The sequence below is a fragment of the Mercenaria mercenaria genome, chromosome 9, assembly GCF_021730395.1.
Source record: "Mercenaria mercenaria strain notata chromosome 9, MADL_Memer_1, whole genome shotgun sequence".
NCBI lineage: Eukaryota > Metazoa > Mollusca > Bivalvia > Venerida > Veneridae > Mercenaria > Mercenaria mercenaria.
This window is the reverse complement of record NC_069369.1, coordinates 84,161,989-84,185,527: the sequence shown is the minus strand read 5'-3', so window position 1 is coordinate 84,185,527 and position 23,539 is coordinate 84,161,989. Positions and strand designations below refer to the sequence as shown.

The 23,539-nt window shown below is 33.5% G+C and overlaps 1 protein-coding gene across 6 annotated transcripts in view; it reads left to right on the top strand.

The window, feature by feature from the left end:
* The window catches only part of LOC128559615 (transforming acidic coiled-coil-containing protein 2-like), a 60,376-nt gene that overhangs the window by 22,528 nt on the left and 14,309 nt on the right, over nucleotides 1-23,539 (top strand). Inside the window, exons 7-12 of one of the 6 annotated variants that reach the window (XM_053551912.1) lie at nucleotides 8,634-8,688; nucleotides 10,394-10,589; nucleotides 12,679-12,747; nucleotides 15,049-15,066; nucleotides 17,878-17,970; nucleotides 21,830-21,856. In XM_053551912.1, coding sequence (XP_053407887.1) covers nucleotides 8,634-8,688; nucleotides 10,394-10,589; nucleotides 12,679-12,747; nucleotides 15,049-15,066; nucleotides 17,878-17,970; nucleotides 21,830-21,856 — 458 coding nt within the window. The remainder of the gene's footprint in view (nucleotides 1-8,633; nucleotides 8,689-10,393; nucleotides 10,590-12,678; nucleotides 12,748-15,048; nucleotides 15,067-17,877; nucleotides 17,971-21,829; nucleotides 21,857-23,539) is intronic. The other 5 variants (XM_053551913.1, XM_053551914.1, XM_053551916.1 and 2 more) reach the window with 5 other exon arrangements.

Here is a 23,539-nt window from a genome sequence, read left to right as displayed (position 1 = left end):
TTTGCTTATTAAACAAATATTAATAGGTTCTATAAATATTATAAAAGTTTGGTAGTTGTACCTTCTCAGAACAGGGGTGGGTAGCATACACATGATATGGATGTGCCCATGGCAGTTTGTATGTCCCAAAAAGTCTTGAATGCCAAACCACTTAACCTTTACCTTGCTATATTTTTAAAATGGACTGGTTCATCATTCAACTTATTATTCAAAGGGGTGTTCTCTGAAAATTTACTGACTGAATAGCGAATGGTGCATCCAGAGTATCCAGTACACATATTTGTTAATTGTCAGTTTTAACAAAACCAAAAAAAAACACGCAACAGAACGTAACACACAGGATGAAATTAATGAAATTGTCAGTCTGTGATAAAATTATGGGAGGTAAATGTTCTATATATTTCAGTAAAGTTAAGCTGATAGCTTCCCTTGTTTAAGACATCAATGACTTAACAAAATAGAAATTAAATAGAGATTAAGACTGAAAAGATAAAGTTGCTTGCTTGTTACCACCATTTTGTTAAGGCTTTTAAAACTTATAAAGTTATTTGCTACATTTTATATAAATCTGAAAAGGTCTTATTAAAGTGGAAACTCCAATAAATTGGATATGCTTGTTTAAGTTTGATTTATTTTGATAAATTTGTTTTTTAACATTTTTAACTCAACATAGTCATTGGTATATAAAGTGTTCTTGATTCAGTTTGATAAATATTGAGAGAGAAAAAAAATCATTTGATGTATTTATAAACACCAGGTTTGAATGTCAAGGGCCTACATTATCATCTTATTCATTGTGTCCATGGGCTGGACATTTGTCTTCAATACTATGATTATGTACTTCAGTGATAATTTTGTCATAGAAAAATTCAAAATTGAATTTAATCATTCAAATTCGTATTAGATTTCTTTAGAAAAAGCTAGGGCCATATATAATAAGATTTTCTTTTTCTTTTAACTTTATACAAGGAAATCAAATATACAACAAATCTATCAAAATAAAATCTGGAAAAATGTGTCGGATCTCGTAACTGATCAAATTAGAATTGAAAGAATTTAGTGCCCAAAATCAATAGCGATAAAAGAATATTTGAAGAAACTTATTTGACCCCTGTAGGGTTTTGAATGTTTACATTGTTTATACGTAGTGGGTAGAGAAACTTTTCGGATTAATTTTCCCTTCGAGAAAGAAGTTTAATTACAAAGTTTATAGACATGTGAATTAGAGCAAAATATTTTTGTAATTTATAAACATTGTGTTAATTTGTTTAAAAAAAAGGTGTTTTACTATTTAAACAAGGAATTATAAAACTGGATATATTGAAAGTATGTACATGTAGTTTGAATTATCTGAATTCTGGTTAACTTGTATATTTGGATCATTCAAGCTGTATTTTGTGAAGATTTTTTTTAAAAGCTGTTTTATATCAATATTGCCAATTAAAGAACGCTTAATTCATAACCCCTGTTGTTGTACAAAATCCAGCACAAAAAAAATGTCTATTGTTACTGCTGTAAGGCTAAAAAAGTTTGTTTAGGGTCACATTCCAAAACATTTTATTTAGGGTAGGTAGGTCTACTTTTTCAGAAAGGGGTGGCGGGATGGGGGTGGAGAGGAAGTGATTAAAGGACATCAGAAATGTCATTTCATTTTTAGCTCATCTGATTTTTTGAAAAAAAATGATGAGTTATTGTCATCACTTGAGCGGTTGTCGGCGTCGGCGTCGGCGTCTGCGTCGGCGTTGCCTGGTTAAGTTTTATGTTTAGGTCAGCTTTTCTCCTAAACTATCAAAGCTATTGCTTTGAAACTTGGAATACTTGTTCACCATCATAAGCTGACCCTGTATAGCAAGAAACATAACTCCATCTTGCTTTTTGCAAGATTTATGGCCCCTTTTGTACTTAGAAAATATCAGATTTCTTGGTTAAGTTTTATGTTTAGGTCAACTTTTCTCCTAAACTATCAAAGCTATTGCTTTGAAACTTGGAATACTTGTTTACCATCATAAGCAGACCCTGTACATCAAGAAACATAACTCCATCTTGCTTTTTGCAAGAATTATTGCCCCTTTTGGACTTAGAAAATCAGTTTTCTTGGTTAAGTTTTATGTTTAGGTCAGCTTTTATCCTAAACTATCAAAGCTATTGCTTTAAAACTTGCAACACTTGTTCACCATCATAGGCTGACCCTGTACAGCAAGAACATAACTCCATCCTGCTTTTTGCAAGATTTATGGCTCCTTTTGGACTTAGAAAATATCAGATTTCTTGGTTAAGTTTTATGTTTAGGTAAACTTTTTCTCTTAAACTATCAAAGCTATTGCTTTGAAACTTGCAACACTTGTTCACCATCATAAGCTGACCCTGTACAGCAAGCAACATAACTCCATCCTGCTTTTTGCAATAATAATTGCCCCTTTTGGACTTAGAAAAATCATTTTCTTGGTTGAATATTATGTTTAAGTCAACTTTTCTCATAAACTATCAAAGCTATTGCTTTAAAACTTGCAACAGTTCTTCACCATCATAAGTGGACACTGAACATCAAGAAACATAACTCTATCCTGCTTTTTGCAAGAATGATGGCCCTTTTTAGACTTAGAAAATCATGGGTAGGACAATATTTCTATTATACAAAAAAAATCAGATGAGCGTCAGCACCCGCAAGGCGGTGCTCTTGTTATATAGATATAGGTTGGAAACTAAAATTGTTAGACAGATTAAGTGTCCGTTTACAGTTATTCCCCTTTAAAACTCCCCTTTTATTAACTTACAAAAAATTTGCAAAAAAACCCTGGAAAAACTTGAATGTTGTGGGATTTAGCTCAGTAGGGGTCATGTCACACTAAACCAAACAATTTTTGGCCTAAACATGACAGTATTTCAACGTATGAAAGCAAAATTAATGAATTTCATTATTTTTTGCATGTTTTAATTTTCAGGGACTCGTTCTCTCACTCAGTTAAAAAAAAATGTTGTTCTTAAAATTTGAAAATTCAATTTAAAATAAAATTCCATGCTGCATTGTATTATTGATCCAATTCACTTAAACGCATGTTGAGCAGCATCTGAATCATCCAGCAGCTCATTACTGGTATGAAGAGAGAAAATGCTCAATGTATTGATTTGCTAGTTCCCCCCAGCTTGCTGGTTGTGATATATTAAAACAGGAGGAAATACAGTTAGTAGTTTGGAAATAGAGAAAACAGTCAGTAATTATTGTACTGTTAAAGAACTTGTATAGATTATTTGAAAATTTTGGCAGCTAAAGATGTTACAGCGATAGGAAAATTTTCACTTTCCAGGTACTCTGTATTTTATGTTTAGTCATATTTGATCAGACTTATTGATCTTTCTTGCTATTACATGTTATGATGAACTGCTTTCATTTCTACAGCTATTAACATCTATGGTACAGAATATGAACAATGTATAATGAGTTTTTCTCCTCTGATCACAAAAAGTCCTTAATTCATCCTGGCTGGTTTTTAGTGAGGCTTGAGGGTTTTCAGATTCACTCTGAAGGCTGAAAATCTAGAACTTATGTGTTTATTATGATAAATGACTTGATCAGGGTTTGAACTCACAACCCTTAAAGTGGATAGACCAACAGAGCCACTTCCAAAATTGTAAACTACAATGCCCTCTCTACAACCACAACTCTTGATCTTTTTGTGTTTTTGTTTTGCATCTAAATGAAAGCTTTCTGGATATCAGTGTAGTTCATATTATGAAAAAACTTCTTAGACCAAAGTCTGTTATTTGCCTTTTTCCTTTTTTGCTAGGATCTACACATGCAGCATTAATCATTCAATTGTTACAGCGCAATAATCTTACATTGACATGACTAACATTTAAATGTACATTATAAGAATAAGCTATACTTTAAATTTCAAGGTTTCAAATTTTGTATTTGAATTAAAACTTTTTATTAATAGGACTAAGCTGTACTTTTTATTAAGCTCAGTAAAAAATCCAGTGCTTTTTTATCTATTTTTACATTTTTTTTTTATTTTGACCTCTTGACTTAACTTTGACTTAAGTGCTTACGAAAGGAAAGTACTTCACACAGCCAAGTCACAACTGAAAAAGGAAGTTAATCATCATATATCATTAAAAAAGGAAAGATGGGCAAACAGAACAATGTTTTGCATCAGTGTTTTTTTTTTATTATAATATTTAGTGAATTAATGGTCTTAAATATTCATTTTCTGACATTTGCATTTTCGATAAAGTACGTACAAAAGGAATAAAAAGTTTGAGACACTTCTAAAATGATGAAACAAAAACATCATTTCAGAGACTATGTACATTTATGTAAATGAAAAATTTTAAGATTCATCACTCCAATGGTGAGCAGGCAGTTTTAAGAAACATCAAAATTAAATTGTCATACTCATAGCACGGATGGTAAACGTGCAATCCATTTCCCACTGGGAATACGCTAAAAATGGGTTGCGCGACTTCCGGAGCTGGTGTTGCGCATCAAGATATACAATATCGAGGTAGGTGGGTTTTTGTTTTCGTTGATAATGGCACATTAGCGAATAGATTAGAAAAAATAAAATGCTATTTGACACAAAAATGGATAAAGATCATAATGTATGAAATATCTGCTTTGTAATTTAAGAATTGGCTCTGTTATCACAAAAACTATGCTGGCACGAACAGTAAAAATAGTATGGGATCATAAAAAAATGCCAATACTTGAGTGCCTACGTTCTGAAAATGCGACGCTTCTGGTAATCAAGCACATGTAGTGCAGTCACAAATATTACATATACTTGAAATGTTGCTTTTGGGGAAGGGATTGGCAAAAATCATTGGGAATAGGGTTTCACCCCCGGAAATGGAGTTGCTCGTATACATTATAAGCTGCTGGTGTGCATAAGCAGGATTTGAAGCAAAAACGTGATATTAGTAACAGTATTACAGTCGGTTTATCATTAGAAGTGTAGATGTCCTCACATAAGGCACATGAGGTCAGAAACTGGCAATCTGTTTATTAATCCCCTGCCACGAGTTGTGGGGGGTTGAAGGAACGGTCTCAATTCATCCATTTGTAACAATTATGTCCTCTCCATATAACTTAAACCCCTTGAAGGATTTTCATGAAACTTGTGTCAAATGATCACCTCATCAAGACAATATGCAGAACTCATGAGTCAGCCATGTGGGCTCAAGGTCAAGGTCACAACTTAAGGTCAAAGGTTTGAGCCTTCCATTTTGTGTCAGCTCTGTATCTCCTACACCCCTTGAAGGCTTTTCATGAAAATTAGGTCAAATGATCACCTCATCAAGATGATGTACAGAACTCATGACTCAAGGTCAAGGTCACAACTCAAGGTCAAATGTTTGAGCCTTCCATTTTGTGTCCGCTCTGTATCTCCTAAACTCTTTGAAGGATTTTCATGAAACTTGGTTCAAATGATCACCCCATCAAGACAATATGTAGAACTCATGAGTCAGCCATGTTGGCTCAAGGTCAAGTTCACAACTCAAGGTCAAATGTTTTAGCCTTCCATTTTGTGTCTGCTCTGTATCTCCTAAACCACTTGAAGGATTGTAATACGACTTGGCTGTAATATTCCCCTTATCTAGACGATGTGCAGAACTCAAAATTTACCCATGCCAGCTCAAGGTCAAGGTCACAACTCAAATGTTTGTGCAATTTCCTGTCCTCTCCTTTTCTGCTAAACAACTTGAAGGATTTTCTTGAAACTTTGGTTAAGTGTTCACCTAATTGAGATGGTTTGCAAAACCAATGAGTCGTATTCAATAACCGATCTACTTGCCAGAGTTTCATTGATGAATTATATACTCATGATTCTTTTTATATTAAACTTATTCCTTTGATCTCTCAGCATATCACCTGGAACAAATTCATTGATATCGTCATACATGGACTATAAAATATACTTAACAACGTCAATGCTTCCGCCCAATACCATCAACCCTTTCACTATCCATGACAGCGTCGGGGGATATAGCTGTCTTTCAGACTGCTTTGTTTCATACTTTTTTCACGCTTCGTGTCGCCAGAGTTTTTGTAATGAAAGGGCAAAATCATAAATTACAAACCAGTATGATGTTTTATCATATTTGTGTCGACTAGCATTTTGCTTTTTTCGAGAACATTTATAATTGTGTCATACTAAGCAAAAATATAACTTAACCTACCTCAATTTTGTCTTTTTTTACGTGCAGCACCAGCACCAGACGTCGTGCAACCCATTTTAAGCGTATTCCCAACGAGAATTGGACTGCGCGTGCATAGGAGCTTAACATTTTGTTTCAGTATATGGCTGAGTTAAGCTTATAAGTGTAAAACTAGAAAAGATTAAATATGTGTATAGATAGTTTTATTTACTGTAAAATCATTAATATTCGTGGGGGACTAATTTTTGTGGATTTCATGGTTGTGTCAATCCTTGAAATTTTATCCCAACAAACACGTAAAATTCCCAATTATTTTATGTTCAAAAGTTTAAATCCACGAATCTGTATCCCCACGAAATTGCCGTTTTGACCAAAACCATGAAATTTCATGCCCACGAAATTTAATGATTTCACAGTATACTCACCACTGTCAAACCATTTGGGTGAGTTATACATTGCTATAATTTCTTCGTCATCACTAAGTTAAGTGTCTTTGTAGTTATGTATCTTTGGCATTATATATCTACAACATTACATAATCTTCAATGCAGTTATAGTTTGGTTGCTGGATCTGCATCAATTCCTCTGCCCCACTTTCGGTCCCAAGTAGTAAGCCTTCTTTTCGTAGATGCCTTAAGGTATTTGCGGGTCTGCATAGTCTTTGGACCCATTTAAAAACAGGATGACATGTCATTGTAGCATCTAATAAATTTGAGAAAAGTCCACTGCACGGACAAGCTGGTATTCTCATGGGAAGCATAAAAGAAGAGACAAAACTGATCGACCTTAATAAATGTAAACAAGTCTCATGTATCGGCAAACACACCAGCAGATATCTTCAGGTAATTAGGTCATCGACAAGATGCAGGATTTGAATCCTGGACCTCTGGGGTAATAGTGAAGCACGTTACCACTAGACCGCCAGGCCACCCTGTATTTCCAGCAAGCAATTGAGTTTGAACCAAACATCAAATAAGGCTTACTTATATCTTAGTAACCTATTAAATTATATTATGGCTTTAATTAATAAGTATAATCTGTTTTCTTCATGTTGCAACAAGATAATCTGAAGATTATCAATGGAAAATCAATATACATCTTCTGTTTGCTTTTCACACTACTTTCTTAATTCAAGATTTAAAATTACAACAACAGTATTTGTCAGTTATATATTAGCTTTCAAAGAATATACTCTGAAAAATAGATTTTGGTACTAGCCTTGCATTGTAATTATTAATTGGCTGGATTTTGTGATTTGGAATTGAAACTTTGGAGTGCAGAAAAAGCAAGAAACCTGTATCTTCAGTGTTAATCAAACTCTGAGCTCAGCTATGAGAAGTAAGTTCCAGTAATTTGTATCCATTTTGTCTAGAGCAGGAGGGCTTTTCATAAAACTAGCATCAATTGTTTGCCGTTTCAAGATGACATGTACTTACCATTCCTGTATGAAAGCTGCATCTGAGGATATTAATCAGATTCAGTGATAGCTCTAATTGTTTTGGCTTGATTATTCAAAAAAAAAAAAGGGCGGTTGAACTTGCCCTGCCATGGTATTGGCGTCCATGTTTAGTTGTTAAAGTTTTTATGAAGTTTAATATTTTCTTTATTACTTAAGTAGCTTTGCTCATAATGATAGTGTACATTAGAATGACAAGATGAGTTACTCTACCTTTAGCATTTCCAGAGTTATGCCCCTTTTTTAAGTAAGAAATTTGGGTTAAAGTTTTTTAAAGAGTACAATACAGTGTTTTCAACCATTGCAGGTACTATGTTGAAACTCCACACTCATCTTTCAGGTAATAACGCAAGGTAACGGCATGAAGTGTAGATTACTCTCTCCAAATTCAATGCAGATAATGAGATATTGAATTGAAATTTTATACAAGTAGCTTGTTTATTAAGGTGGATAAAACGTGGTGAAGGTGCATGTCCCATAACTCTGAATTGTTTCTTGGCAAAGTTAAACCCCTTGTTGGACTTTGAAAATGCACGAAAATTACTATCTCCAAAACAAATGCAGATACTTGTTTGAAACTTCACACATATGTTGGGTGCAATTGAAAAAAGATCATAGGATTGAGTCCTATAACTCTTACAGGAATTTGGAAAATGTATATTTTCTTAGAAAACCCATTTAACTGATAAGCCTTCGAATATTTGAGTGTGCTGCATGTCGTGAGACAGCTCCAGTTATTAAAGGGGTTCATGTCCAATATAAAAAGTTTGTATAGGAATTGTATTATGTATTGGATATGAGAAGATTCCTATGGAAATACTTAGCACACTATACTTCTGTCAGATCAGTGATGTAATCAGTAAAAATCTTTTAATTTCAGAAGATCAGCACTGCAGAGTGATTTCATGGAATTGAAATCATGCTTCAGTAAACCTCGTATAATTTTACAATTTCAGAACTTGCTGTAGTCTTCATACATATTTGTAAAGTAAGTAAATGATAATTTTTATGATTTCAGTTCCAGACAAAGTGGTGACAAGGAGAGTCTCAGATACAGGAATAGATGGAAATAGGTAATGCCTTGTGTTACAGTTGTGACTTTCTATAGGATTCATATAATTCTGCGCCAACAAATTCTCCAATCAGAAAGTTTGCGCCAGTTGCTCCAAAGTTAGAGCCAGTAGTCTGTGAGAGGGGACATACCACTTTCAATAAGATATAATAGCAATTACAGGCAGTCAGTAACAAACACAAATACTTATAAAAGTTTATTTCAATCATTTAAATATCAGTTTACTGTAACAAATCTTTCGTACATGAATAATAACGTCGGCGACTTCACAAGCGACATTAAAATCTTTTTATCAGCTGTTCATTGTTTTAAATTTGCTACAAATGTCAACCAACACGTGCGTATTTATCAAGTCAACTTGGTGATTAAAGTTAATCCAATTATACAATTAATTTGACCCCGAAAATGTCATTAGCTACTCAAAACATTCGTTTCAAAGTGTCATACAGGTGATATAAACAACACATCATGTAATTGATCACACGCAACCTTTACCTTGCATCGATTTTCCAGTGTAAGTTATACCCAAGGTCATGGTCACCAAGGTTATACTTAGGTTATTTTTAAGGTTAAAGTTTTTCGGCAGCCTTTGTTTTTCTGTCATATCTTTGTTACTATTGCTTATATCTTACTGTAACTTCACATAAACATTGTCCAGCATACAAACAAAGTATGTGCAGGGGCTGGCCCTATTATACATAAGGTCAAGGTCACCAAGGTGTTATACTTAGGTTATTTTTTCGGCAACCTTTGTTTTTCTGTCATATCTTTGTTACTATTGCTTACATCTTACTGTAACTTCACATAAACATTGTCCAGCATACAAACAAGATATGAGCAGGGGCTGGGCCCATTATACCCGAGGTCAGGGTCACCAAGTTGTTATACTTGGAATTATTTACATGTTAAATTTTTTCGAAAGCTTGAAGGGCGTTTATAGACATATCTTTAGTACTTTAAAATATAATGACTTGAAATTAAAAATGTCTCTTTATAATCATCTTCTGTAGTAGTATATAGTAGGGTCTTTTTATATCTTGGTGTATCTTCCTTTTAAAGTAGAGGTCTCTTATTGAGACATAAATTCATTTTTCTGTCAAATCGCCAGATAGTGGAGCAAGCTGTCTTAGGACAGCTCTTGTTTTTGTTGGCACCTCTCAAATTCGCAAATTGAAATTTTAGTGCCAGAATTTATTTGTTGCATTTTGCGCCATTGGCGATAACCCAGTCTATAGGTCTCCAAAAGTTTTTTCTGTTTGAAATGGTCATGTCCTAAATGGTGTCTTAACTCTGCTGGCCATGTTATGTAACCAACACAGCCAACTGCCTGATTCACATTTTAAGCAGTAAAAGGTTATTTCCAAGGACTAATTACAGTTGATTGTCAAATAATACAAACCATTAAGCAATTATGGTTGTGATGGGCAACAGGGAAATTTCCCCATATTTAACAGGAAAATTCTTGACATTGCAGAATATGTAACCAAAAGTTTGTTTCTATTGTTAAAAGTTTTATAACATAGTGAGTATTGTCATTCTCTGGAATGCTGGAAAAGAGAAGACTGGTAAATGAATAACTATCTTGTTGTACATAATTATGTTTCATGCTAAACTGTAACACTCTGGTTAAAAATGTTTGTTTATTTTTTCAATAATTTAGTATACTTGCCATGTAATTAATAGATTTACATGTTCCATTTTCACAGTCAATTAGAAGATGAAGATCTGTTGTTAATGAACACGCCACCACCACAGAAACACCAGTCGGGTCCTTCAAGAGGAGTATCCCGTCACCCAGCTGCCCGAGCCCTCCAGGAACATGTGGACGGGGATGGGGCGCCCAGAGAGGCTCAGATAGTGGATAAAATGTTGTTCTCACCTGGAAGAGGACAGGACGGAAAGGTAGGTGTCATTGAAGATCAAGGTCATGTAATTTAAGGTCAAGATCATTTGCAACGTCTTAGGTCAAAGGTTATAAAAATGTAAGTTTGGAGACCAGTCTCAAAGTTCCAACTTTTGACTGGCTATTTCTGAATACAGTTTTGAGATTTACCAAGAACAAAGTTTCTTTCTTAGATTGCTCTCAAAACTCAGATAAATGCCTGTAAATCCTTGGTCCAAGGTTGTAAAACTGAATTTGGAAACCAGTCTCAGAACGCTAACATTTGATTGGTTGTTTCTGAGAAGAGTCATGGCATTGACAAATAGTAGTATGGATATTTAAAATCAGTTTCGCAATCTTGAACTCTGGAATCGTACCAGCTTTAGATTATTGGAAAAGGAATACCAATTCTTTTGTAAGCTCCAAAACCTTGGATCCTCTTGAATTTAGGTCAGTTGAATTCTAGCAACTTTAAGGAAGGTAAAAGTGCACAGATTTCCAGTCAAGTAGGACCTGTGCATAAATTTGAATAATAACACATATTATTCCATGCTTCCTTGAGAGCTATCAAATTTAGTGGGTTTTTTTTTTGGCAAGTTCAAAGTCCAGTGTACTGACAATATTACTTCTCATGTTTTTTTCTGAAAATAGAATAAAAGGAACACAGTCATACAGTTACTTATTGCTAAATTTTTTGATTTCATTACTGTAACAGTGTTTCACATGCTCATTATGTTAAACAGTTTTAATTTGTAGATCTGATTTTACTTTTACCCTACCGCAGTTCTTTTAGCTTTCAGTTCTTTGTCCTGCAAGTCTTTTTTCAGTTTGTTCAAAGACCGTTTAGTTGTATGTCCCTTCAGTCTTTATGCTGTAAAAGATTTTATTGTGCCCATTTGCAGCTTTATATACAGCTAGTGAAGATGTTTATTACCTTTCAGTAGGGGTCTGTGTCTGCAAAGGTCAAGGTCAAATAATCCATAAATATAGGTCAGGTTGAAAGGTCAGAGGTAATCAGAAATAATAATGGTGACTATATATACAAAACTGAGGAATTAATTAAATTATAATTAAGGAGAAAACTGCACTCTAAAAGATTAGTCAATAACTCAATAAAGTATGTGAAATGTATTCGAAACTTGTCAAACTTTTTTTAAGGATATGTGTGAAGTCTCCATTCATGAACTTTTAAACTCTTGTGAAAGCCTTTCCATCATTTTAATTTAGTTATATCCTTCCACTTATTTTGCACTGAGTGATTTTGCTTATATATTGCTTTTACCTAACACAAATTTTGTTGGTGTGACAAAACAAGTACCAACTTCTATCTGCAAAAACCCCCAGTGTGAAAGCATGTGCTTTTAGTTGCTTGAATTTTGTTGTAGCTAGTTAGATCCCCTTCCCAAACATGCGTCAAAATAATAAAATTATTTTGCTCAAGTCCAGTAGTTTCTCAGAAAAGATACGAATGTCAAAATTTAGTTTTTACGGCAGTTATTTTTCTGTTTCTTCCTTTCATTTACCATTAAGTTACTTCAGCTTTCCTTCTTTTTTTACCCTATTTATTTTTTAATTTGTAGATTTTTTTTTTTGTTCCAATCTCCAAAATTATTGCAATATTTTAGCTTATTTTGTTTATAATCTTCTCAAAGTTTAGAGATTGATAGAGTTGTCCTCATGTTGACACCGAGTGATAGTTCTCTGATTGTCACCAATTTTAAAATTTTTGAATCACCTTTAAGAACTTGTCTTATATGGTGACAGTGAAAAATGGCAGAAGAGGTCTGGAGAATATTTTTTTTCAGTTTACTGTGAAGTTATTATCTATTAGCATAGAATTGTGAGTTATCTGCCAAATAACTATTTGATGAGGACAAGAATTTGTGGGTTTCAAATTTTAGAGATTGAAATAAAAATTTACTTCTTAGCTGAGATTCGTTTTCAAGAATATACCATTAAAAAATGTATTCCTCTTATATTGCTGATTTTACAATATATTCTTTACGTAAATTAAAAAGTCTGTGGCAATTGAGATTTTATGTAGTGTTGAAGAAGTTCGTAGTTTTTTGAGAAAGTTGACTAACAGAGTGGCTGTATACTAATTTTTAGCTTCGTGTCGAAGGCGGCGAGAGATACTTCGATGCACCGGAGTACCCACTGGGCTCACATAAAGCACAGGTATAAATCTCATCTACACATCAGATCTGGATCATCGGAAAACTCTCCAAGAAACATTTTCACATATTTTACTTTTAAAGGCCCATAATGTTTTTCATTTTACGCAGGCTAAACAAAAATTAGAAATAATGAGCATACTGCCTTGCTTTTTTTTTCAGATGATAAAAACGAAAAATTTCATGGAGAAATTTTAATATTTTCTGTTTATATACAAAGACATAATTATTCTTGGAGAGTTTTCAGTATAGGCGGAAATTTTACAGATATTTGGAGTGTCTACAAATATACAGCTTTTATATTCATAGTAAAACTGTTCTGTACAAAAACTCTAGTCAAGGTCATGTTCGTCACACATAGCTTTTACATTATTTCTTTCACATTTTATTACAGAAATATTGAAATTAAGATCTATGTGTGATGTTTGGCCTTTCCTACAATGTACTCCAGAAATTAATTATAGTTTATCTATTGACATCTCAGTTGTTCGATATCTACCCTTGAGGTTTTTATAATTTCTGTAATAGTCATTGCTGAATAATTTAATATTTTCCATTTCATGGGAGTAAGAGTGTTATAAGGACATCCAAAAATTTATTTGTTCAGGCTTTATTGTAGTTGTACGTGGAATTTACACATATTTATGCAGATTTTACACATGTGAATGTGGATATTTACACATCTACATGGATTTTACACATATTTACTGAAAAGTAGGGATTATTAAGTCAGTGCAGTTTGTAGGTATTTTTACAATTGTCAACTTGTTTTGCATTTACATTAATTTAGAAATAAATCAGTTTAATTGAAATTTGAATTTGAACTAAGAATGTTTGAAGCTGTATGTTAAAAGTCTCCACATGTTTGGATGGGCACGATTGTATGCATGCCAGGCTATCCTGACCACATGATTGGTACACCAAAATGTGCCATGCTGTTTGGATCAGGCTATACAGCTGCATGTCTCCTGCAACTTACCTGAATAAAACAAGAGCAATTCTGTGTACCGGGTGAAATTTGCACATACAATCGGGCCCGCCTGTTATTTGAGAACAAGTTATTTGCATTATGAAGCATGCCGCTAACAAAAAAACGTTGTCTTATTGTACATGAAGCACCTCAAATAATTGTTACACTTAAGCATAATGGCTTCTACTTAATAAATATGGCAAATGCTAAAGAAACTATTAATAGTTGCCGTTTTGTGAAATGAAAGCCAACACGGAATAATAAGCATAGATATGTATATTAAATGCACTTTCTAGAGAGTCAGAAGAGTCAAATGATGATTGAAATCTGTGTCAGAATTTGTTATTCTGTTTATAAGATTAAAATGAGCAGTTAAAAGTAAAGTCTAATTATTTAAAATGATTAACAGACCGTTAATATAATGTAATGTAACTTTATCAATCCAGGCGCCCTATAATGTTGATCTTTTGCATGCTATCACTGTTCAAACCTTGAAAAAAAGAAATTTTTGAAATCTAACTTCATTTTTTGGTGTTATACATTAATCGTTTCTTGTCCAAGAATTTCTGACAGTGTTGTTTTCTGTTTTACAAGCATTTAGTCTGATATCATTCAAATTATGGGTTTGAAATTTGATCGTTTTGGCCAAAAGGCTGTATCTTAGGTACATGCATTTGTAAATTTTATGCAAATGGGAACACCACAAAAATTAGTTCCCCACAATTATTTATTGTTTCTCAGTATTATGAAAACACTTTACATTTTGAAGTTCCTGGGGTAGAGAAAGATATTGCTTATAAGATTGGAAGTTGAAAAATATAATTAATCCCCCCGCCCCCCATAGCTGATCCACTAGTTATTTTGATTGCAGTGTATTTCCAGACCCCAATTCCATGAAAAAACTGAGATAACAGTGTATTTATATATAAATTATACTATGGTTAGTAGAATTTGTCTGCAGTACTTACTTCAGTCACCCAAATATGATATTTCTACTTAAGCACGATATAACGAACTTAAGTATTTGCTTAAGTATATTTCTTATTTCTCTATGTCGTTTTCTGTAAAATTCCGAATTGCTGTGTTTTAATCTATGAAATAGTCATATACGGTTCTGATATAGATGAAAAAGTTAACATTGAAGATGCATAAAGGCAAAAAACAAGCATTTGAAATAACAGACTTAGCTGAGCTGTTAAGTTTTTTCGTGAAATTGGGGCCTGAATGGGTAAAATAATGTAGAAACTGTCAGGAATTCTTAATTTTCTGTGGTAACCAAATTGTTTTTTTCTCTTTGTAAATAATATTTATCCTTTCTCCAACAAAATAACCCAGCATAAAAAGAAGACTAAAGTAAGTGTTTGCTTGAATGCCAGGTTTTCATTGTGATCAGTTTTATACTGCATTATGCATGCATATTGTTTTCTCTTGCTAGTTATTTTTTGAGGGGTTGGTGCAAAACAGTACTATACATGAGATGGCATAGTTTTGCACTTATTCCATTTAAGCATGACATATTGTCTATTAAGTCTTAAAAACTAAGATGTAACCATTAGCAGCTTTGATCATTTTCATATGCATTGATAGGAAATATATAAGCAAAATTAAAGGGCGTTGGAGAATTGAAGTGTCCAAAATATATTGAAACCAACATTAAATTTATATAGAGGCATCTGTCAGAGAGGTTATGATGACATTGGTCATCTTTACAGAGTTGTGTCAACTTCTCAAGAAAATTAGTCTAATAAGAAAATTAGTTGAATAAAGTTGATATTAATCCAGAGTATAATTGCTCCATTTTATTGTCAGAAAATTTTATGAATTTGATTAATTAGTTAAGAAAAGAATAAAGCAGGAAAACTTGATATTTAAAGTTCACAAACACAAAAAATCAATGACTTTTCAATGAAATCAGTGTATTTCATACAAATTATGTAATGTGATATGACAGATTTTGACATTCTTATAAGTTTTGTTTGTGTTTAGATATTTTTGTTCAAATCAGGTGGTATTAAATGTCCAAGCTAAGGCGATACAAGATAAACGAATGGCACGGACCTTGTAACATAATTCTGTTGACAAGTCAATAAATTCATATCTATACCCTTAGTGATTCATAACTTAGCTCTGTGTAGAGCCATTAAAGCAATTAATAAAGATTTAATGGCTAATTGCTCCTCATAATGATCAAATGAAGGACTTAATTGTTTAATTGACACAAAAAAACTCAGATTATACAATTAATGGATACAGATTTTTTGTAGATCAGTCAAAATTTGATTTTGTAGGATTAATTGAGTGTGTGAAATTATAAGGGAGATGTGGCGTAGACTTTTAAGTTGAAATATGAAAAACTGTTGCGATAAGGGGAAAGAAATTACAGAATACAGCTAAAAATAGATGGAAGACAATTACTGAATTGAACATTAAAAAGCAGACAGTGGCTGATTCTTAGCATCTGTACAAATATACTGTTGCATGTTTTAATGTTTGAAATATTTAGTCCTTGTAACTATGGATGTATTAATTACTTGACATGGATGTAAATATGAAAGATAAACAGGTGGTCATTTTATTTAATATTTGTTAGATACTTGATTTTTATCATATTTAATTTGTATGAATGTTAACATATTTTTTATGGTAAAGCACTTCTTATTTAGTTTTGAAATTTTTGCAAAATGTCTTTAATGTGTTACATTGTAATTATTTTATGGATTATGAAAATTATGACCTTCATACATACTTATTTATTTTTGCTTTCCCTAGTGCTATGAATACAGATTGTGGTTTATAGATAATTGTATTCTATCTTTGATGTAATTTCTATATTGCCAGTTTTATCAGGTTTAATTGCCACTGTTGTATTTTGTTATGTAGCAGGTGTAAACACTGTTCAGCTGTTTGAAGCCTGCATTGCATCGTATTTGTGCTTTAGCTATTAGATGCCTGCTTTGTGTCATTTTTTGTGCTTTTGCCATTTGATGCTTGCTTTGTATATGTCATGACCAAACCATGTTTGTGCTTTTGGTATAAAACACTTTGTCTTTTAGTGGTAGCATGCCTACTTTATAGCATACTGCGAAATCATTGATATTCATGGGGGACTACTTTTTTTCGTGGATTTTGTGGTTAGGTCAATCCACAAAATTTAATCCCAACAAACCCATAAAATTCCCATTTATTTCATAATTACAATTTTAATACCATTTGGTCCCACATGAATCTGAAATTGTGGATGAAACCACAAAATTTTATGCCCACAAAATTAATTGATTTCACAGTATCTGATCTGCGACTTTGTGTCATATTTGAGCATGCTTTGTATAAAAACATTAGTTTAGTTTTAGGTCAGTGTTGACACTGTGTGGTTTGATAAGGCCACTGTCATTTATATAGAGAGACATAATCAACAATTCATATTGACCTCATAAAGTTGAGATCTAGGAAAATCAATGCTGCTTTTTTTCTGGGACTACAAACATGTTCAGTAGATCAATTCCATTCACTGTCTGTATGGGAATTTTCCCTGTATTTTGTAGTTTACCAATTATTGAAAATAGATGCTTGCATTAATAATGTATGATAGAATTTGAGCACATGATTCTTATCTGTCTAACCTAGCAGAGTTTTCACTACGTAGAAGATTGCATCTAATATGTTAGACTTGTATGTAATATGCTAAAATAATCATTGCTTTAATAAAGATTAAACTTCATTAACCTTTACTCTGCTAAATTTAAAAAAAGGACTGATCAATCATTCAATTTGGGAAGTACCATTTATTAATAAAAAGAGGTTTTCACTAAAAATTTACTGACTGAATAGCGAACAGTGCAGACCATGATCAGCCTGCATGGATGTGAAGGCTGATCTTGGTCTGCACTGGTAACAAAGGCAGAATCACTTGCCGGCAGTAATGAGCTGTTACAGTCCCTTCTATGTAAGTTATTTAAAAGTTATAGAAATATTGAAGAAGAGGAAGGACAGTTTGGTCGTGGAGGAGTGAAAAAGAAATGCAAAGAATGTACATTAAGCAATTTGCTGATGTCAGATGACTTTTAATAATAAACTATTACGTCTGTTTGCACTGCTTATATCTTTGACATCATTTTACAATGTGGTTACATTTACAATAATTTTAGGTTTGTGTTTTATTTGCAGAGTGAAATAGAAGTGGAGCGTATGAATGCTGCCAATAAGAAACATGGCACAGGCGGTGACATCAACCAGGACAATATTGTACAACTTGTACAGGTATAGTTAACTTTGTCCCAGATTTAGTTATCTTACACACTGGATTTCTGAATATACTTTATTTGCAGAAGTGGAATACTGCTAGTGGAAAACTGTTATGAACTGTAACTTACTAGTATCTTAGTTTATCTGTTTTAGTCCAGTTATGTACAGTGGACTTTCTAAATAGTCATACCTGTATTAAACAGCCAGCTGGTGGAGTAGCACAGTGTGGTTGCTAAAGATAGGTGGCTGCTTAACACATGTTGAACATGGAACAAAAAGTCAATGATGCAAGTTGACTTACTCAAAGCAAGTGGCTGCTTAAATACAGGTGACCACTAAGGTAGTTTGAACTGTACAAAGTGCAGGAAGGGCTCTTTGCTTATGCCTGAAAATTATTTACAAGCATAAAACCAGTTTTTAACCAGGTTTAGATTGGGGTAGATGTCGGTCGGGTGGGCGGGCGGCGGCGGCGGCGTCAAACTGGGGTTTCCGGTCAATAACTTTTGTTTCGGTAAAGATATTTGAATAAAACTTGGTATGTATGTAGCTTATATCAAGACAAAGGCTGGGATTGATTTTGGGTTTTCTGGGGTCAAGGTCACTGTTACTTAAAATAGAAAAAGGGTTTCCGGTCAATAACTTAACTTAGGAATGAGCTATCATGATGAAACTTGGTGTATAGAAAACTTATATAAAGTTGTAGCTTGGGATTGATTTTGGGGTTTCTGGGATCAAGGTCAAGGTCATTGTTACTAAAACTAGGGTTAGGGTTAGGTTAGGGTTAGGGTTAGCATATCTTCTACATGCATGGAGGGATTTTGATGAATGTTGGCACAATTGTTCACCATCATGAGAGGGAGTGTCATGCGCAAGAACCAGGTCCCTAGGTCTAAGTTCAAGGTCACACTTAGAGGTCAAAGGATACAAGAATGAAAACTTTGTCCGGAGCATATCTTCTTCATGCATAGAGGGATTTTGATGTAACTTGGCACAATTATACACTATCATGAGACGAAGTGTCTTGCGCAGTTCCCTTCTTTAGAATTACTTCCCTTTGTTGTTACTATAAATAGCTTATATTGTAACTTTTTCATTACTAGACGTAGGGAAAAATCGAGACCATTTTTCTGTAGTACAACATGCATGTTACATCCAATTTTGAGGTGTATTTTGACCAATCTCTACCTGGTAAGGATTTCTGTGTGGACTTACAATTTTTTTTTTTCTTTTTTTTTAAGATTAACTTCCCTTAGTTGTTACTATAAATAACTTGTATTGTAACTTTTTTATAACTGACCGTAGGGAAAAACCAAGACCACTTTTCTGTGGTACAACATAGTTGTTACTTTCTAATTTTAGGTGTATTTTAAGGTATCTCTACCTGGTAAGGAGTGTTTTTGTGGACTTAGAAAAACAAAAGAATTACAATGATTACTAAACAACCACAAAATTAAAATTACATCTGCAAATACAGGTGCTAGAGTAAAGAAATTTGCTTTGACGGGCGTATATTGTGATATTCTGGCACTCTTGTTTATTCTTATGAAAAGTGTTGAAAACCTGGTTTCGTGGCATTGCCGCGTTTCTTGTTGTTTATGTTTCTCTGTTTGTCTGTCTGTATGACTTTTTGAAACAGTTTATAGTTGTAGAATTGCCATATAGCTGGAAAATCAAGGGGCAGTTTAAATAGATATAGTTCAGGGAAGACAAAATTTCAGGGAAGGTATAGTTCAGGGAAGAAATACTTTGGGGAATATAAAGTTTCGGGAAGATATAGTTCAGGGAAAGCAAAGTTCAGGGAAGACATAGTTCAGAGAAGATATAGTTGAGAGAAGGCAAAGCTAAAGAATGACAAAGTTCAGAGAAGACAAAGTTAAGGGAAGATATAGTTCAGGGAGACAAAATTCAGGGAAGGCAAAGTTTAGGGAAGATATAGTCTAGGGAAGATAAAGTTTTGTGAAGATATACTTCAGGGATGATAAAGTTCAGGGAAGACATTGTTCAGGGGAGACAAAGTTCAAGGATGATATATTTCAGGGAAGATAGAATTCAGGGAAGACATAGTTTAGGGAAGATAGAATTCAGGGAAGACAAAATTCATGGAAAATATAGTTCAGAGAAGGCAAAATTCATGGAAGATATAGTTCAGGGAAGATATAGTCTAGGGAAGACAAAGTTCAGGGAAGATATAGTTCAGGGAAATCAGTTTTTTTTGTAGATATTTAAGTAAAAGTTTTAAATTGTTGAACATGAATGCAGCAACTTAAAAATATCTAGCATGAGTTCTCTTTCTTGAACATGAAATATCTGTAAATTACTAGTACCTTCAAAATATTGTGTAATACCAACATTTATATAAATGATATGCACCCTATCTTGTTAAGTGTCTGGAATGTACGAATGCAACCAAATTACTAAAAATTATGAAAATAGGAGATTTACATTCCTGCAAAGGTATTTGTCCTTTAGAATTGTTCGGCTGTGTACAGACTTGATCGTGGCTGGCATAGCTATAAAACTTTAATTTTTAGCTCATCTGATTTTTTGAAAAAAAAATGATGAGTTATTGTCATCACTTGAGCGGTTGTCGGCGTCGGCGTCGGCGTCGGTGTCGGCGTCGGCGTCTGCGTCGGCGTTGCTTGGTTAAGTTTTATGTTTAGGTCAGCTTTTCTCCTAAACTATTAAAGCTATTGCTTTGAAACTTGGAATACTTGTTCACCATCATAAGCTGACCCTGTATAGCAAGAAACATAACTCCATCTTGCATTTTGCAAGATTTATGGCCCCTTTTGTACTTAGAAAATATCAGATTTCTTGGTTAAGTTTTATGTTTAGGTCAACTTTTCTCCTAAACTATCAAAGCTATTGCTTTAAAACTTGCAACACTTGTTCACCATCATAAGCTGACCCTGTACAGCAAGAAACATAACTCCATCCTGCTTTTTACAAGAATGATGGCCCCTTTTGGACTTAGAAAATATCAGATTTCTTGGTTAAGTTTTATGTTTAGGTCAACTTTTTCTCTTAAACCATCAAAGCTATTGCTTTAAAACTTGCAACTGTTGTTCACCATCATAAGCTGACCCTGTACAGCAAGCAACATAACTCCATCCTGCTTTTTGCAATAATTATTGCCCCTTTTGGACTTAGAAAAATCATTTTCTTGGTTGAATATTATGTTTAAGTCAGCCTTTCTCATAAACTATCAAAGCTATTGCTTTAAAACTTGCAACAGTTTTTCACCATCATAAGTGGTCACTGTACATCAAGAAACATAACTCTATCCTGCTTTTTGCAAGAATGATGGCCCTTTATACAAAAAAAATCAGATGAGCGTCAGCACCCGCAAGGCGGTGCTCTTGTGTATTTAATATTTAGATGCATGCTTTCCCAACAGCTATTTGTTTTGTTCTATTTGAAAGATACTGGGTTTTTTACTGTTCTTTTTAGTAAAGTTGTTTGAAAGAAAGGGTATGAAGTCATTTCTCCTATTTATCAGAAACTAATCAAAGAGTTATATTTGTGTTGATAGGCAAAACTAGACCTGTGTAAAGTAAAAAAAAAAATCACATTTATTTCATCCTTAAAATGTGGACTCCATTAATTCATGTAACCACAAGATAGTTGTTTTGGCCAAAACCAAAAAGTTTCATGTAAAAAAAAAAAGATTTAAAGTTTGCAAAATGAACATATGGTAAAGAATGGTAAATTCAAAGTGCATGTACCTGTTTTTAATGGTAGATATTTAAAACTTTCTTTACTTTATTTCTTTTGTAAGTTAACACAGTTTTGCAACATTTGAAGATATGTTTCCATTAATTATGAATGACAATGTAAAGAGTATAAACAAGGGAGATAATTTTGTTATGTTTAGGACAATGACTGTAGCAGCAGTGGACAGGTAGTGTATGTCAGATATTGTACCCTGTGTAAGACTGAAACACTCTCCTGCAATAATATCTCCTTTCTGTGAACAAACACACATTCTTCTTACACTCGCACAATATACTTATATATGCTTATTTTGAATTTAGTTAATTTTGTTTCTGATGTTTCACAGAAATATAAATATTTCAGCTTATAATTATATGTTAAAGACATTTTTTGGTTGACAGCGATTTAGTAGTCTTTTTTATTATATAATTTGATAATTTTATATTTTGGGCATGAGAGTTAATAAATTCTATAACTATTTAGAAACAAAGCATTTTCCTGTGAACCATAATATTAGCACATTCATGAGATTCACTAAGTCGCAATTTCAATAACATCATTATGGTCTATTTTATTTGCTGCTATAAAGGCGGTCATCTTCGAAATGGAAGGGAGTAGGCAGCAGAGTGTTCTGGTCTTCCGTTAAGAGTTATTTTTCATTTTGTTTATGCATGGTGATTGCTCCACTAGTGTTTGTGAATGACCTGCCACCTTGTAGTGATTGTTACATGACCTTGTTGTACACTGCATTGTTCATCATGTTTGTTCATCATTCATCTAACACAATGTTCAGCAGAGTTTAGAACTGAAGGGGAAGGGATGTGAACAGGGCTAAATTGGAGCTTTATTCTTAGGAAATAAATATACAGTCAAACTTCGTTAGCTTGAACTCAACGGGAACGGTAAACTTTATTCGAGTAAGGGTAGTTTGTACCATCGAACAATATGCATTATATAGAGATTTTGCCGGGACCTGAGGATGAGTTCAAGTGAAGGGTGTTTGAATTGTCCGAGTCTGAGTGAACAAAGTTTGACTGTATACAGTATCAAAATGTGATCTTCATCAAAAAGTATGAGTTGTTGTAGATATTGGTAGTTTTACATCATCAGCCCAAAACTGTCAAACTAAGCTTCCCCTGAGTGTAGTTACATAGCAGCTTCTATCCACTCTGCACTACATCACTTGCAGTAGTCCTTTAAATGTCCTGTCCAATGTTACTTGCAGTACCTTAATGTCCTGTCCCACATTGTTGTTCTCACCAGCAATGAACACATTCATCTTGGAATTGTGGCAGAACCCTTCAAGTCACCAAGCACTTTGACAGAGTCAGGACAGAGTTCTGTGTCAACTGTAAACATGTTCTGGTTTGCCTCAAAAAAAGTAATTTGGTGTCTTATCAACCTATTTTTAGAATCCTATCTACATGTATTGGAAATTAATGTACTTAACAAAGTTGGCCGTGAAGTTAGGAGAAAAAAGACATTACCTCCTTAATGAAATGCAAATCCTGATAGAATAACTCATGAAAGAATAATTGATATAATGTATGTTATAGCCTCAAAAAGTGTATCAGAACTAAATTGTTCTTACTGCATGATAGTTATGAGTATGAGAACATATAAGAATGTAAGGGACACTAACAAGGGTATGATTTGCTGTTTAACAAACATATTGAGAGATTGAATATGAAAGCCAACTTAAGTTATTACACCTGTAATGACAGTTGGTAAATTACATATTCTCTGTGGCCATCTCTAGATTTTAGGGAAGACTGTGTTGAGCTACATTTACATCAGAAGAATGTTGAATTGCCTAGCAAGAAATTGCTGTGTTTCGTTACAGGTCCATTACCTGAAGTAACTTTTAAGA